This window comes from Harpegnathos saltator, unplaced genomic scaffold, assembly GCF_003227715.2.
Source record: "Harpegnathos saltator strain DR-91 unplaced genomic scaffold, Hsal_v8.6 scaffold403, whole genome shotgun sequence".
NCBI classification, from domain to species: domain Eukaryota; kingdom Metazoa; phylum Arthropoda; class Insecta; order Hymenoptera; family Formicidae; genus Harpegnathos; species Harpegnathos saltator.
Window position 1 is genome coordinate 1,536,338 of NW_020230210.1, and position 15,249 is coordinate 1,551,586.

The window sequence follows — 15,249 nt, forward strand, 5'->3', positions numbered from 1 at the left end:
TTCTGAATCCACGCTCTTGCTTCCAATTCCTTGAATTTTCAAAACTGCTCGCTTCTTGCTCGTTCTCACACGTACTTTGATCGTCGACTAGTCAGTCGATCGTTATCGTATTAATATCGATCGTATTAATATCGGTCCATAACATTTTCAAACGCAATTTCACCAATAACAGAGAACTTCGATGGTGCGCAAAGTAAGTGCAAATATTTGAATTCATTAATTTTCGAATCAAGTTCTTGGGCTCTCGTGTCCAAGGATCCACAAAAGGATCAATTCCGTCCATATAGATTCAAGATGATTGGAGCTCCCTACGAAACGATTATCGTAATTGTTTGTGTAAAGCAATCATAAAAGACTCAGCAACCCTGCGAGGGGAGGAACAAACAGTCTCGATAAACCAGTCTTGTAACGTGATGTGACGAACCATTAACCCTTCAGCGGCTAACGAGGGAAGCTACATGGAAAGAACCGTCACACCTTTCTTCATGATGGAGCTGACGCGATTGATTGTCTCGTAAAGTTCAACTTGTAATTTTCGATCCCGTAAAGCCCGCTATCTATCTTCCCTTTTATCCTCACTTTTATGATTCCGCGAACTCACGCCGGTGAACTCACAGCGAGGGGGTGTAAACAGAGAATAGGGCAGGCGCGTGTTGAAGAGAACGAAAATGGGGAAGTCTTACAAGTGACGGAATGAATCCGAGCAGACAACAAGAGAAAATGAAATGTTGCAAAACACACATCCGAGACACACAAACGACGCTACTGTGACGTTCGAACACGAATGTAACGAGTGGAAACACGAGTAAAAGAGGTGAGCAACTTGACAGTAAAACAGTGACATTAAAAGAGACGAAACACGAATACACGAAGGTGAAAAACATGCGTGAAAAGAGTCAGAAGCATGTCGACAGGCGACAGATTAAATAGAGAGTGACAAAGGATAAAGGATGAGGGAGAAAGAGAGAGAGAGAGAGAGAGAGAGAGAGAGAGAGAAAAGATGCGCTTTGATGTTATCCGATAATTCGATGGGATCTAAAGATCCACTTTCACGTAGATTTTTCGTAATTTTCCTGAAGACTTCATTCAGGTGCGTGAACCGTCTACCAATTTTTCAAATAGGACTCCATCTCTTTCTTCCTTTTTTCTCTCTTGAATTAACAGAATCAGCCGGAAGTGGAAACATGAGGATAGAACATGAAAGTAAAGCGGACACAAACTGTAGCACGTGTGGGAGTGTCAATGATGGGAAAAGTTGACGGTGCTACGCTGCGCGCAGGAGCTGCTCTGCATAATGTAAGAATACCACCATCTGCAACATTGCGCATAATGGCGGCGTCATAAATCAGGCTTTTGTCCCATGTTCACGCGCGAATTTCGAGCCCCCAGAGAAATCTATTATAATCTGTGCTCATTGTGCGTATATACACAAGTCCAGCCAGTCCTCCGGCTGTTCCTCCGCAGGAATTTGCATAATTGCGCATTAACTGCGCATTTATACTATATTATTTATCCGGAGAATACTCGTTATATACTCGTCTTCCGCGGGAAGTGCCACCGAATACCTGCGTTATGGGACAAGCAACCTGATGATGAACGACCTGCAATATTAATCGAATCCCTTAGCGTCTTCAAGTGGCATAAATTACACAAATTCGCGTCCGCGCACAACACCGGATTTACAATGCAAATAATGTGTTTCCCGCTGATCATTTATTCACCATGTGCCAAAACGCCGATGGCTAATTAACCTTTATCCTCCCCGCCGAAAATCCCGCTCGAAATGTTTACTTTCCCAGGTACATCGAGGCGCAGAAGCGCGCGCCGGCAGAGAGCAGCCCGACTCTTCACCTTTTAAATTCTGAAGAGAGACAAAGGGTACCTCACACGCCACTTTCGATCTAATGGATTCGATTTTCACGAGCGTATACGCGCGTATACGTGTGCTCGTGCACGTGTTCGTACGCCGCCGTTCGGTTACAATACCCGGGTATTCTTGCATCATGGGCGTTGTGCTGTTGTTAAGCTCGCGGGAGAGAGAGAGAGAGAGAGAGAGGAGGGGGGAGAGAGAAAGAGAGAGAGAGAGAGAGAGAGAGAGAAGGCGGACGAAGCGAGGTCGCGGCTTACCTGTCGGAACTGTCGTATACCGCCATTGATCCGCAGCGAGTCCGCGGCGATGCCGGCGATCCCGTCGCCCGGCTCGCGGAGTTGCCGCAGCGAGGCGGCGCTCGGTGCCGCGCCGGTGTGCAACGGGCAGCAACAGCCGGAGCAACAGCACGCGGATGCCTCCGGCTGCGAGCTCTGCCGTATTATGCGCGTGCTGGGCGACGTGGTTACCAACACCGGTGGCGGCGGCGCCTGACACGGGCAGCAATGGTGACCGCTTTTCACGCTCTCTCTGCGAAAACAGAAAACATCACGCGCTCGTGCGTCGCTGGTGAAATTTGCTGAGCGGATAACGCGGCGGAGATTCTCTCTTCTCCCTCCGACGTATCTTGTTTCCTCGTCGGAAGAAAGGGTAAATATAGAGTAGAAAAGGATACACCTCACCGATTTCTTTCATTTTGAAATATGTTATAAAGGATGGAATTCTGAGTGACTCTTCCTGATACAATTATACACGGGGGTCGCTTGTAGTTTCTGAGATATTTGACTTCAAAGTTTTGTGATTGTACGTTGAAGTATATTTGAAGTAGACGAGCAGTTTGCGTTCACTTTAAATGTAGGAGACAGTACATGGTAGGCGGGAGAGGGGCTCCGCCACCCCCTCCCCAACAAATCCTAACCTAACCTAACTTATTACATCTTTATATATTTTTGGACGTTGTTGAAAAAAGTTCTCTCAAGATCTATCACCTGGCTCAACTTAACTTATAACATCTGCATATAATTAGGTGTTGTGGCTATTAAGGAAATCTTTTCAACATCGCCCAACAATGTATAAAGATGCCAATAAGTTAGGTTAGGATTTTTTGGGGGAGGGGCGGAGGCCCTCTCCCGCTTATATGTATTGTTTTCTATATTTCTATGCGTACACTATGTTTGGATTAACTGTTTGGTTTGTACTGTAAATAACGTCAGCTTATGATATCTGGAATTTAATTCCAGGATAATTTCGCCTGTTCCCTCGGCGAAGGATCTGTCTGGACGTTTAATCACGAGCCGTGTTGTTACATGACGTTGTCGATGATTTCGTTTCCTCATTTTCTTCGAGAGGAAAGGATTCACTCCCGGAGCAGCAGTCGATTCGAGAAAACGTAGCCGATGTAAGATGTCGGATTTCTAAGACATTTCGTAAGATATTGTTGAAACGTCGAAGATGCGAAATTCACCGTGAAATTCTCCAGCGAGATTCTAGCGGAGGCCGGCCGGAACGCTGGATGTGACCGATTCAATTTTATCGATGGAATACGTCCGCGTATCGCGGAGCAACTCTTTATTTTTAGGATGCCCTGAGTCAGGAACTTGCGATTTATATAGAACGTCGCTCACACGTAAGACCGTCGCCCGAATATATCGATCATTATTAATTATCGTGCACTTCGGCCTTCGATAGAAAGTGGAGTCCCTCTTTGTTTCTGTACGGCTTCTTGGGATAACAATGAATCTTCTCCTCTTTGAGGTTCGATGCACTTCTCTTACGTCGCAAATATATCAAAGATACGCTCGCCATGGTAACTGTTCAGATAATGCGATACGGTGCCGCGCTCGAACTTTTCGTTTTAACCGCGGTTTTACGCACGACGGGCTCGCGATATCACCGTGTTTTCATTTCGCGATATGGGTTTGTGTGATTTTGCGCGCATAAATTGAAACGGAATCGGGGAAAGCGCAAAAACTCTAACACACCCGATCAATCCAACTGGCCCGCTAACGGCCAACAACCGGTTAGAATATGATCGCGGAAAAGGTCCCGCAAAATGAAAAGATTCGAGCGAGATCAGTTTCACTATATTCGCGTAGGGAATTTCCGCCGTTGCCATTTTTTATACGTCGTTTCTCTATCTCTGGGAATCCCCGGTGTATATTTTGCAGCCGCCGGAAGACCCGAGGAGTTACAGGACGTAAAATTCCACGGCTGAACTTCTGACCCGGTGAACGAGATCGTCCTGGAAAACTCGCGGCGGTGGCAAGCGCGTGAAATTCCCCGGATCGCGGCGAAGAGAAAAGCTTCTTCCGCCTGGAGGGTCCTCGTCTAAGGAAACACAGGCCTCATATTTTTCCGAGTGCGACGCATTTCCGGGAGAACGGCGATCCCAACGAATTGCCGGGCGTACTTAGATAAAAATGGCCGATCCGTAGCAATCTTGAGAATAGATTCCTCCTCCCTCCGCGGTCCGAGTAAAAATTCACGCTCCGGAGGTTCCAGAGGAATTCTTCGATTCAGGCGACCCGTCGCCTGCGTCGATCCTACCGTTGAATTGCTGCGCGAGACGTTGCTTTCGAATCAACGCTCTGGTAGCGATCTTCGAGAGCGAGAGGTCACAAAGTGCAAGCCGTTATTTGTGTTACCGACAAAGTTCCCCCAAAGTGCAAAAGCGGGCAATCCGCGGGCGCGCACCGACGCGAGCTGATTTCTCCTACGTCGCGAATACATGCAAAGGGTCGTTCATTTAATTAAGAATAAATATTGCATATAAATACATCCCCGCGCACACATTCGACGAATATTGCGCGAGAGTCCCTTGGGACGCGACCCAGAGCATTAACTAACGATAGCGGTGCGTAGCGAGGTTGTATAAACAATATCGGACAACGCGGACAAAAGGACGAAATCATAAACCGTATCGGAAATAAAAGCTCGCGGCGTACAGCGCCACCTGCTGTGCGCGCGCGGCTCCTATCGAACGCGCTGTGTCTAGAAGCGTTCGCTCCAATTCTGTTACATTCAAACGCAAGTTTACGGCAGCACGGCCGACTAATGTTCGCAGAGTGGCTAAACTTTGCCAATTATACGAGTCAAAACTTTACGCGCAGGCTTAAAGAGCTACACGAGACTGTCGTTTCCTTCTTTCGACGCGTGCTGAGCCTTCGTGGATCAGCGTTATCGTACATCGCGACAGAGTGTGCAGCACGAGAGTCCTACTTTCTTTCGCCCGCTACGTATCGTAATGCGAACGTGGAGGTTAATAATAATGGCGGATTCGGTAGTCGCCCGGAGGGTGTAATTAGCTGCTGATGGCATGACATTCTGGCGTTCCCGACAATACACACGTTCGCTCTTGCGCCTCGTACTCGTCAACTTACCCTTTTATTAATCTCGACACGTATACAATTATGAGGAGTGGTCGTACTTTGCACTCCTCGACCGGACAAATAGCTACGCTGGATCGGACGCGCACGTGTGTGTATCAGCAAACACGGAAATCACACACAGCGCAGCAGCCGACTCGTGAAAAATAAACGTCATCGCGATATCGAAGAATCGCGAAAAATGTTCAGCTCTGCGCGCACACGACGCGTCTACGCCATTTCGACAGAATGGGAAGGATAAAGCGCCCATCAAGCATCCCTGTATACGTCCGTGTGGACAATAATCGTTCCACGTCCAACGTCGGCGCAATGACGGAAAGCTGCCGCTCCATGGATCGACGAGGAACGTAACAACATCACGTCATTTACTTGGAGGAAGAAATCACGGACTCGACAGTCAGTTGAGTACTCCAGCGGAGGAATCCTCCATTTGGAATACATAAGCAATTCCGTTTCGCTCGATTCTACTCTGCCCTAACTACTACCTACCTGGAGACGCTGCGGGCCAAATGAAGAGCCGAGGTGGGTGCGAGGGAGTCCCTTCGGTCGCATCTGCATCTATACTGATGCGACTGCCTAGACGAGCGGTGCGCCTGTAGCTGCGACGATGGCTGCACTTGCGACTGCTGGTGCTGCGGCTGTTGCTGCTGCTGCTGCTGCTGCTGCTGCTGTTGCTGCTGCTGTGGAAGTTGCGGGACCTGTGGCTCGCCGTCCAGCCGACAGTGAAGCTCAATGTCCGGTACTGATCTGGTCGCTGGGTCTTCGTTAGTGCCGCTCTCCTCGGAGCCGCCGAGTCCGGACACGGACAATTGCGGCGAGGCGACCAGGAAGGTCGCCCGATCCTGCCGCGTGAGCACCGGCTTGCCCTGAGACGCCGCGGCCACCACGACCGGCGGCGGCGGTTGCCTGCCCAACAGGGCCGCCGTCTCTTCATTACCGTAATCGGTACCGGCGCCACCTTCTTGACCAACCGCGTTGCCGTTCGTGTTCATCTCGAGCCGGCTTGTAGTCCGCCGTGTCACGTCGTCATCCTCTGGAACAGGTGTTGGCGAACTAGTTAGAGGCAGGGGCCCTCGCCAAACCGGAAATTCGGATCCTCCGGTCAGACGATGGTGAGATGTGCACGGATGGTCACGTACAGGTGGATCGATGGAGACGAATTTAGAAATTTACGCTCGCTGCCAAGACCTCGGGCAAACGCGAATAAATAGCACAGCTTGGTATTTGGAGTATTTTATTCCCGACGCTCAGACTCACTTGTTGTTTTAATTCGCGAGGGCCTTAAACTATCATTCGGGACGCTTTGAGGCTTCGCCTCGAATCTCGAGTCCGATATTTCTACGGATCGCTACGGATACTTTCGTGTGATCCCTGCACTTTTCGCGACTCTCCAATCTCGGGAACAGCGAACCTTCAAGCGACGCTTTAAAGCAGAGCCTCTGGTTTGTCGTATATTGCTCCTCGTCCGAGGGAAGATTTCCAAACTCACCATGGAAGCTTTTGAGGAAACCGCCGAAACCGCTACCGAGGAGCTGAGCAAAATCTGCCAGGAGGAGAAGGAAGAAATCCAAAAAGTATCGTAGAATTATCGAACATTATTCAGACGGGAATGTCCCGGTTAGCTCTAGCAGTTTACTCGGGACACGAAGAGTTCGGGAGCAGCGGTGGAGCAGCGTCTACATTTTACACGAATCGCTCCGTAAGGATGAAGTCGCGTGTATCTAAAGTTGGTCTTGGCCATTATTTATTCACACGGTCCACCTGGCTCACACCCCCGCCCGCGGCGCACGTCTCCGGCATACAGGTCCTGTCTTTCTTGCGAACTGCGGAATTAACAAGTTCAGGAGACGGCGGAGAACAAGCTGGTATCCGGACGATTCAACAACGCCATACATCATCCGTATCAATGGCGGAGCGCGAGTTCCAGAGTGAGAGAGAGAGAGTGAGAGAGAGAGAGTGAGAGAGAGAGAGAGAGAGAGGCACGTGAATATCGGTTTCCGAGCTGTCGGCGAGCAGCAGCTAGCGGTGAATTTCGGCCGTCACCTTCGGAAAGTGCTTCGAGAGTATCGACCGCGGTGGTGTCCGGCCTGGTTTGTGGCCTTTCGAGATTTCCGGCGCTGGATGCGGCGGCGGCGGCGGCGGCGGCGGCGGCCCGCCGCAAGATTTACCAAGCTAGCATCGTCGGCCGGTTAGGCCGTTGACGAGTCTCGTCACGTACATACGTTAATACATAGAGGGTGATCCATTTAGAACGCCGTTCGCGGCGGAGCGCGAGGTGCGGGCAGTAAACGACACCGGGGTTATTTACGACGGTCGCCTCGCCGAGGCCGGCAAACTGAATTAAGGACGAGAGACAAATAATGTCGATACACAATTAATATCGGATGAAACGCGCGCGCTTCGGTGAGAATTTCATGTCGGGTCCGGATGTGCGAAAAATCGATGACTTTGCGCGCAATCTTCATCGGCGAGTGACGAGCGTGGGTCGAGCGAGTGGAATCGCGCGAGGCAGGCTCGAGCCTGACTCGCCTAAGGCTGGTCTCACGGTTGACGATAAATTTCAACGGCATCCGGGATGCCTTTTGTGCATTAGCCTCGCTTTGCTTTCCTGTTGACTCGACGTTGCTCTTGACTACATGCTAATTCGGGTGAATCGTTAATCCCGCGGCTGACTCGTCCGTATCGCCGAAATTTCGTCTTGACGCACGCGGAAAGCGTACAATACGCCTCTCAGGCTGCTTCTCACAAAGTGCTGCCACGTTATCAGAGCGATCTTGCGACGGGGCACGAAACCGTCGCGTAGAAACCACATTAGCGCAATTAGTTGGCTACAAAGTGTACGAAACAAACGAGACTACAAGCGAAATTACAACTGCGACGTTAAAGCGTCGTCTACAATGGCAGCAAGCGATAAGAAGGAAACGTGAACGGTAAGAAATAGACCAAGCACAGTTGATTATTTTTGTCATAATCGACTGTGATTGGTTTATTTCTTACCGCTTACGCTTCTTACTGCTTACTGCCATTGCAGACGACGCTTCGGAGTCGTCGTTAAGGTCATTCTACAATACGTCGTAGTAAGTTGTAAGCCGTAAGAATTGACGAATCATAGTCGATTATTACAAAAATAATCGGTCAGTTATAATCGGTCAGTTCTTACGGCTTACAACTTACTACGACGTATTGTAGAATGACCTTAAAAGGGCGGCCACTTTTATCAGGCCCCGGCAACGCTCCTGCAAGTCCCGGCCGCTTCACGAGATTCGCGATGATAAGCGAGCGATAAGTGTGAGCGATGTCCCTTTTCCGACTCACTTAACGTATTATCGGGTCTCGCGGGGGTCTCGGCAGCCCTTCCCCCCGGTTTAGCGGAAAATCAGCCGGGATAATTGGAAGTTGATTAAATATAAAAAGAGCAGCACAGCATTGCAGGGAGCGCGAGAGGACGCAGCAGGTTATTTTTTCAAATGTGTGGGTCGCCGGGGGACATTTCCCCCCTCCGTTGTGTGTTTACGAGGAGCGTTGACGAAAACAAGCGTAAAAAATAAAGTGCAAAATGGAGCGGTGGCTGTTTTACGTACGTCGGTCGTGATTTCGACGTTTCGAGACGAACGCGCGATGAGATCGGACGATTGATTGCGTTTTGCTCGCGAGGAGGAGGCGAGGAGGAGGACGTCATCGTCCCTCAAATAATCTTCCGGAAGCGGCACGATCACTTTTGCGCAAGAAAACTCCCCGTCGTCGGATCGCGCTTCTATCTATAAAATACGGCGCAAAAAGCGTACGCATTTCGTACGCAAACTTATGCGCCTTTCCTCGGGCGTTCAATTTTTCAACGGTCTTTTCCTCTCGCCCTCGCTCCCTCTCTCTCTCTCTCTCTCTCTCGCCTGCCGAGCTCCTTCGGAGCTCCCTCGCTCGTTACTTCGCATCCCCGAGAGTCCTTATCCCCGCTCTTTGGGACTCGCGCAGTAATTTTTCGCCGTCGAAATACAAGCGAGCTCGTCGAGCTGCCGTCCGTGGAAAAGGTGAGAGGTGAATATCGGTCGCGCCACGCGCGCGCGCGCGCGCGCGCAGACAGAATTTTTCTCCGATGCGCTTTCCCCATTTTTGCGCGCGCGCGCGCGCGAGAACGTTATTGAAAATAAAACGAAATAAAATGTCGCCCGGCGGAGAATATGCGAGCGAGCGATACCTCCTACGCGACGAACTGTGCGTACATCCAACATGAAACACAAAACGCCGGGGAAACGAGGATACAGATCGGCAACTTTGAAAGGATGATTGCCCCGCAGGCGAGGGGGACGGGAGGGGAGGAAAAATACGTCGAAGGAACATGGCGCTATGGCGTGATTCTCGTCATCGCGTCGTATCGCAAGATTCAGCGGAGCTGAAAAAAGGCGGAGCAGCGGACCCCGGCCGAGAAAGCGTCGCGTATAAATTGGCGTATTAATTAAACGATAATTTACCCGAGCGGCGGCCGTAATTCTTATTAACACCACCATTCCGGCGGTCCCGCGCCGAAATTCCCACGTGGTTCGCCCCCTTCATTACACTAAAAGGTCTCAGGACGATGCGAAAGGACGCTACGTTATCGTAGATAACGTGCGAATGCATCACGCTGGCTCACGCTGGCGCGTGTCCATTCGCAGCTGCGAGGTGGGGGGAGGGGAAAGGGGACGTTAGAGTTTAAATAAAATGTCCGCGCGTTTGTATGAAAAAGGGGGGAGAGAGCGTGCGCGCTCTTTTTCCCTCGTGATTTTCGTGTCAGTGAAAATGAGAGACGCCGGGTGAGTAGATGGGTGGATGGATAAATATATAGACGGATGGACGGACGGATGATAGCAGCACGCGAACACGCGCTCGGTATTTTTATTCCCCGCGGGATAAAGTCGGGCGACTTTATGGAAGCGATCACGATGTCGCTCGCGAGCTCGTTAGAGCCGTGCCGGGCTCGTAATTAGAGAGCGAGGAGAGTGTGCAGTTTGCAATTTATACGCCGGCAGTCGATGGTCGCTCGGCTGTTAACGAGGTAGAATTTGCCGCTCGAGTTTAACCTTTTCATCCCCCGGTCGCGTCTTGCAGGCACGTTTACTCTACGGAAATGTGTCTAAGACGACTGAGCGAGCGCCAACGACGAAACGCGGAAATCCGAGGATCGAGCGAGACGGAGGGGATCGAGTAGGACGGAGATTAATTTTGCACAATGGCGGCCAGAACGTAGCTCGATTTCCGGATTCGCGGTACCGCGAAACTCAACTTCCGCCTTTCTCTCGGACAAAACAGAGGACGCACCCAGAGAGGTGCACGCTGAGACCCTGCCCGCGTTGCGTGGCTTCTGCCGCTAATCGTATACTCGGGAAATCGATATATCGCCGGTTCGGCATCAGTCAACCTGAGTTCGACGAAGGCCGTCTGCGACCCCGATCGACCTTTTCCACTTTGAATAATCCAGCGCGCGTCAGTCGTGAGGGATTGACTTCCTCCCGAGTCCCCCCCATATTCAACTTTCAACGCTCCACCTATAATACAACCCATAATGATCTTGCGTTCACGCACACGCACACGCACACGCGTGCGCGCGCCCTCGTGCACGCAAGAACGTCGTCGAAAATTTGTGCCTCATTTTCCCCGTTCTCTCTCTCTCTCTCTCTCTCTCTCTCTTGCGACCGTCTATTTTCGCGAGCTCACAAAGAGCAACTTGGCCGACCCGGAGCGCCGACATGGAGGCGATTCGATCAGAGTCAGGCACCGCGCATCAATTTCAACGACGCAGTTCCCCCTAACCGAGCACACCTGGCGGCGCGCGCGTTCGATGCACGCTTCGTTATCTAATCGGGACAAACCTTTTAGTCGTCGTCGTCGTCGCCGCCGCTGTCGCGCAGATAGCGCCGAACGGAAGAAGGCAACGTCCACGGCAACGTCGGCGGCTGCCGTCGCCGTGCGCTCGTCACGATACCATCGTGGAAACGCGGATCCTCAGGTCGCGTGCGGAATGGCAAAGCGGTAAACGATGAGCTGTGAGCTGCGAGCTGCGAGCTGCGAGCTACGAGAGCTCGCTTGTGAGCCGAACTCACGTCTTGTGATTTATGCTGGCCAACACACAAGGCCGTATCTCACGTTCAACCTTGGATTCGTATTCCGAGATAATGTGATCCTCGATTGGAGCTACCAAAATATTTGACGTACGAATGAATAATCATCAGATTTTTCAGCTAAATTCAAGGTTTATTTTGGAAGAAAGTAAATTTGTCTAGTCAAAGCATTCGCCGTTGTTTTCTAGAACTTTAAGCCATCTTCTTCAGGCAGTTGGGAAATTCCATGTCGGAGAAATGTGTCTTTGGATGCGATAAGGTAGTTGAGTCATTTTCGGATCTCATCCGGAAGTGATTTGAAGTGTGTATCGGACAAGGCATGTTGCATCGGATACGTCGAATACGAATGCGTGCCGCGAGAGACGTCTGCTCAGCCATTATGATGTCTTTTGTCGTAGAAGCAACGTGTGGTTTAGCGTTATGCAACAATTTCGCAGAACGTTCTCCTCTGCCATTATACGGGCGTTTTCCAATTCTCGACTCAAACGGATTAATTGATGTTGATAGCGGTTCGCAGTAATTGCTTCATTCGATTTTAATAGCTCGTAATAAATCACGCCGTATTCGTATCGCACCAAACGCAGAGCAGAATCTTCCCTCCGAAGTGTTTTGGCTTTGCGACCGATGTTGATGGTTCGCCGGGATTTACTCATGACTTTCTGCGTTTCGGATTGTCAGAGAATATCCACTTCTCATCGCCCGTAACCATTTTTCACAGGAGAAACTTACTATGCTGCTTATTGAGAAGAGAAAGACACGCTGCCACTCGTTGAGTTTTGTTGGTCTTCAGTGAGTTCATGCAGAACCGATTTTCCTTCTTTCTGAATCTCCTCCATCTCGTGCAGGCGTTTGGAAATAGTTTGTTGCGTTACTACCAACTCTCTGCAAGCTCTTTTTGCGTTTGTGCTGAACTCTCAGCGAGCAGTTGCTTCAAGTCATTGTTCCCCCGCACTTCCGAGGGCCTCCAGGACGTTCTTTGATCATTCAGATTGAAATCTGCCACTTTTAAATCATCTAAGCCAAGATACACACACATCGTGCAACACCTTCATCGAAGAAGAAACGAACAAATCAATTCATATGCTTTTGCAGCGTTTTCTCCTTGTTGGAATTCGTAAAGAATTCCGGCAGTGCCGTTGCTACTTTTGACTGTACCGAACTGAATAATTTTGGATGTTGTGTTGAGCCTTCTGCCATGAAATGTAATAGCTTCTTTAATAATAGCTATTATATTTTATTAATAACATGTCAACGCTACATAACCGTGAGAGAGCGGGGAAATTTGATTGTTTGAAACTTAATTTCCGTTTAAAAAAGTTTGGATTATTCATTCGCACACCTAATATATGTATCGCAACCCTTTTGCTGCGTCTAGCTCTACTAGTCACGCAGAATTATCCCCGCAGGGTGATTATACCGAGGGTGATTATATTCGCGGGAACACGTGAGCGAGGTATTTTTACGTGCCGCGTCTTCCGACGGAAAGGAATTATTATACACATTGATATTTATAAAAGCTGCTTGCTTATTGGCAGGAGAGCGAGTAGGTTACTTCGAGATATAAAATGCCTGACGAATAACAAGATAAAGGAAAGGGGAGCGGCTGTCGACCGTAGCAGTCGACGAGTCAGTCGGCATAAAAGACGGCCTCAGCGTTCAGCATGCTGAAGTTACTGATTGTTTCGAAACGTATACATCTGCTTTTAGACATCAACGCGAAGCTGTCACCATGACGGATGTCCCGTTTCTTGAAAAAGTCGATGTGTAACAGATTGATAGTGCGTGCGGCTGGAAAACTCTAATAACCTAGTTGCACGTTACGTCGGGGCCATTATGCCGTTAATAATCGACGTTCGCGTGCTGAGGAGATTAATGGGCTTTTGAATTCGATTTCAAGAATTCGCCGGGCGAAGTTCTTGCGACCTGCCATCTGTGTGTGCCGGCGCGGCGGACTCGACTCGAAAAAGGCCGCAGCGCCGTGAAATCGGGCTTTTTGCCGTCGCCGAGCCAAAAGCCGCCGACGTCGGGGACATTTTCTACGGTCGGACCGAGAGGAAAAAAAAAAAGCAAATTCAATTATTAGCAAGTAGCATTCCGTCTTGCGCGGCAAATGCGCCCGCGCGCAAAAACCATCCCGCGCGTCGTGAGCCATCCGTCACTCGTATCGCGCGTCGCGCGGAAAAACTGTGTGGGTATTTCGCGTCTCCCTTTTATGGATCGCGGACACACACACACACACACACACACCGGCGGCCGCCATCGTGTCACGCGACGTTATGCAACGAACGCTCGTAATAAATTAGCCCGGTCTTAAACTATCCGGGAGCCGTCGTCCGCCATCGATTTCTCTCCGCGAAATTAACTAGGAATTAAAGTGTCAGTCACAGAGAGCGGCCGGGGGGAGTTGCGTTCCTAAACCGACTCCATCTCTTCGGGCCCCGCCAAGTAACACAACGTAAACAGCAGCGCGCGCACGCGTTTCGAGCGAGTTACGACAGACAATTGACGGCCAACCGCGCCGTTTTACGCGCCCTTTACCGCAGCCGTTTCCAGTTATGTGCACTTTGCTACGTGTCTCGAGTCATAGTAAATTTCAAATATAACGCCTACCCCCTGTGAGCGAAAGGCAAGACAGAGTCAGAGAGAGAGAGAGAGAGAGAGAGAGAGAGAGAGAGAGAGAGAGAGGAAGGAAACGGCCGATTTCCTCATACGAACGTTCCTTCGTCGGCGTCGATGCGCCGCTTTACAGGCCTTTAAATCCCGCGACTTCGAGTCCGAAAAATCGACAGTTACATCGCGTGCGACTCTCCTGATTGGTATTCCGCGCTGTCGCCGAGCAACGAGGGATTGAGGAGCCCGGCTGCGCATCCTCGCAATTAGCATGATGCAGATCCTGACGAGTCTCAATCGTGCATTCAGATTAGTTAAGAAACTGCCGCTGCGCCGGACTTGGCACGGGGGATGGGGCGAAGTTTCGACGCGATAAAAATTTCACGAGTCGTCGCGACAATCTCGGGAGTCGGACTCCCCCGGCGTCGGAGTTGCTTAAGTTCCAGAGTTAATAGGATTTAGAAACGTGTTGCGCCACACTCTCAAGAGTTTGGCAACTCGTTGAACATGTCACGCTTCGGCTATTAAAATCCCCCGGCCGGAAGTGGCCGCGAGAAACAGATGGAAACATCTTTTGCCAAACCGATTCGTATATTCGGACGCTCCGAAGCGTCTCTAGGCGCGACTTCGACGATCGAGAGGCTTCAAAGAAACGCCGTTCTAACGCCGATTACAGCGACTGACCATTGTTTACCGCGCCGTTTGACGTTTATTATGGGTTTGGCTGCTGTCGCACACATTCGTCGTAGTGGCCGTTTTTCAAAAGAACGCGGCGAGGTCTCACGGCGCGACAGGGTTAGCCTGTCAAAGTGTGTCAAAGTAGCGCGGAGAACATATCGCAGCTGCGGCGTCTTTAAATCTGTCAAACGACAAATCGACCAGTCATCGTTATTCATAGGTCCGCCGTCGAAAATCTCTCGCCTACGTATTCCCGTCGACGCTCATTAGCACGCGTTTGCTTTATTCATATGCCGTCGCGCGTGATTACGATCTCGCGCAGGTTCTCGCGCTCATCCGGCGCTTAAACTCTCGACAAACGAAACTTCGGAATCCATTGCGACCGCCGACACTTGTCTCGCTCCTCGTGCTTCCAATAAAATTATCCCGCGATGTATCGCATGCATAATAACGCGATTGTATTTTTATCGGGGAATTTCTCCGCCCGCTCCCGCGCGAAGAGAGAAACGTTGCGAGTCTCGTTGTTAATTGCAACGGAAAATCCGCTTTTCCGTCATATCTTTTATTTTATGCCGTAATATGCATTGCTTGGGATTTCACATTTCAAAGTCCAAAG

At 50.3% G+C, this 15,249-nt stretch overlaps 1 protein-coding gene across 3 annotated transcripts in view; it reads right to left on the bottom strand.

Annotated features, from left to right (window-relative positions):
• The window catches only part of SK (small conductance calcium-activated potassium channel), a 146,854-nt gene that overhangs the window by 100,025 nt on the left and 31,580 nt on the right, over window positions 1-15,249 (bottom strand). For all 3 annotated transcript variants that reach the window (XM_025301155.1, XM_025301156.1, XM_025301157.1), the window contains 2 exons: window positions 5,743-6,286; window positions 2,128-2,398 (listed from right to left, as the gene is read on the bottom strand). In XM_025301155.1, coding sequence (XP_025156940.1) covers window positions 2,128-2,398; window positions 5,743-6,286 — 815 coding nt within the window. The remainder of the gene's footprint in view (window positions 1-2,127; window positions 2,399-5,742; window positions 6,287-15,249) is intronic.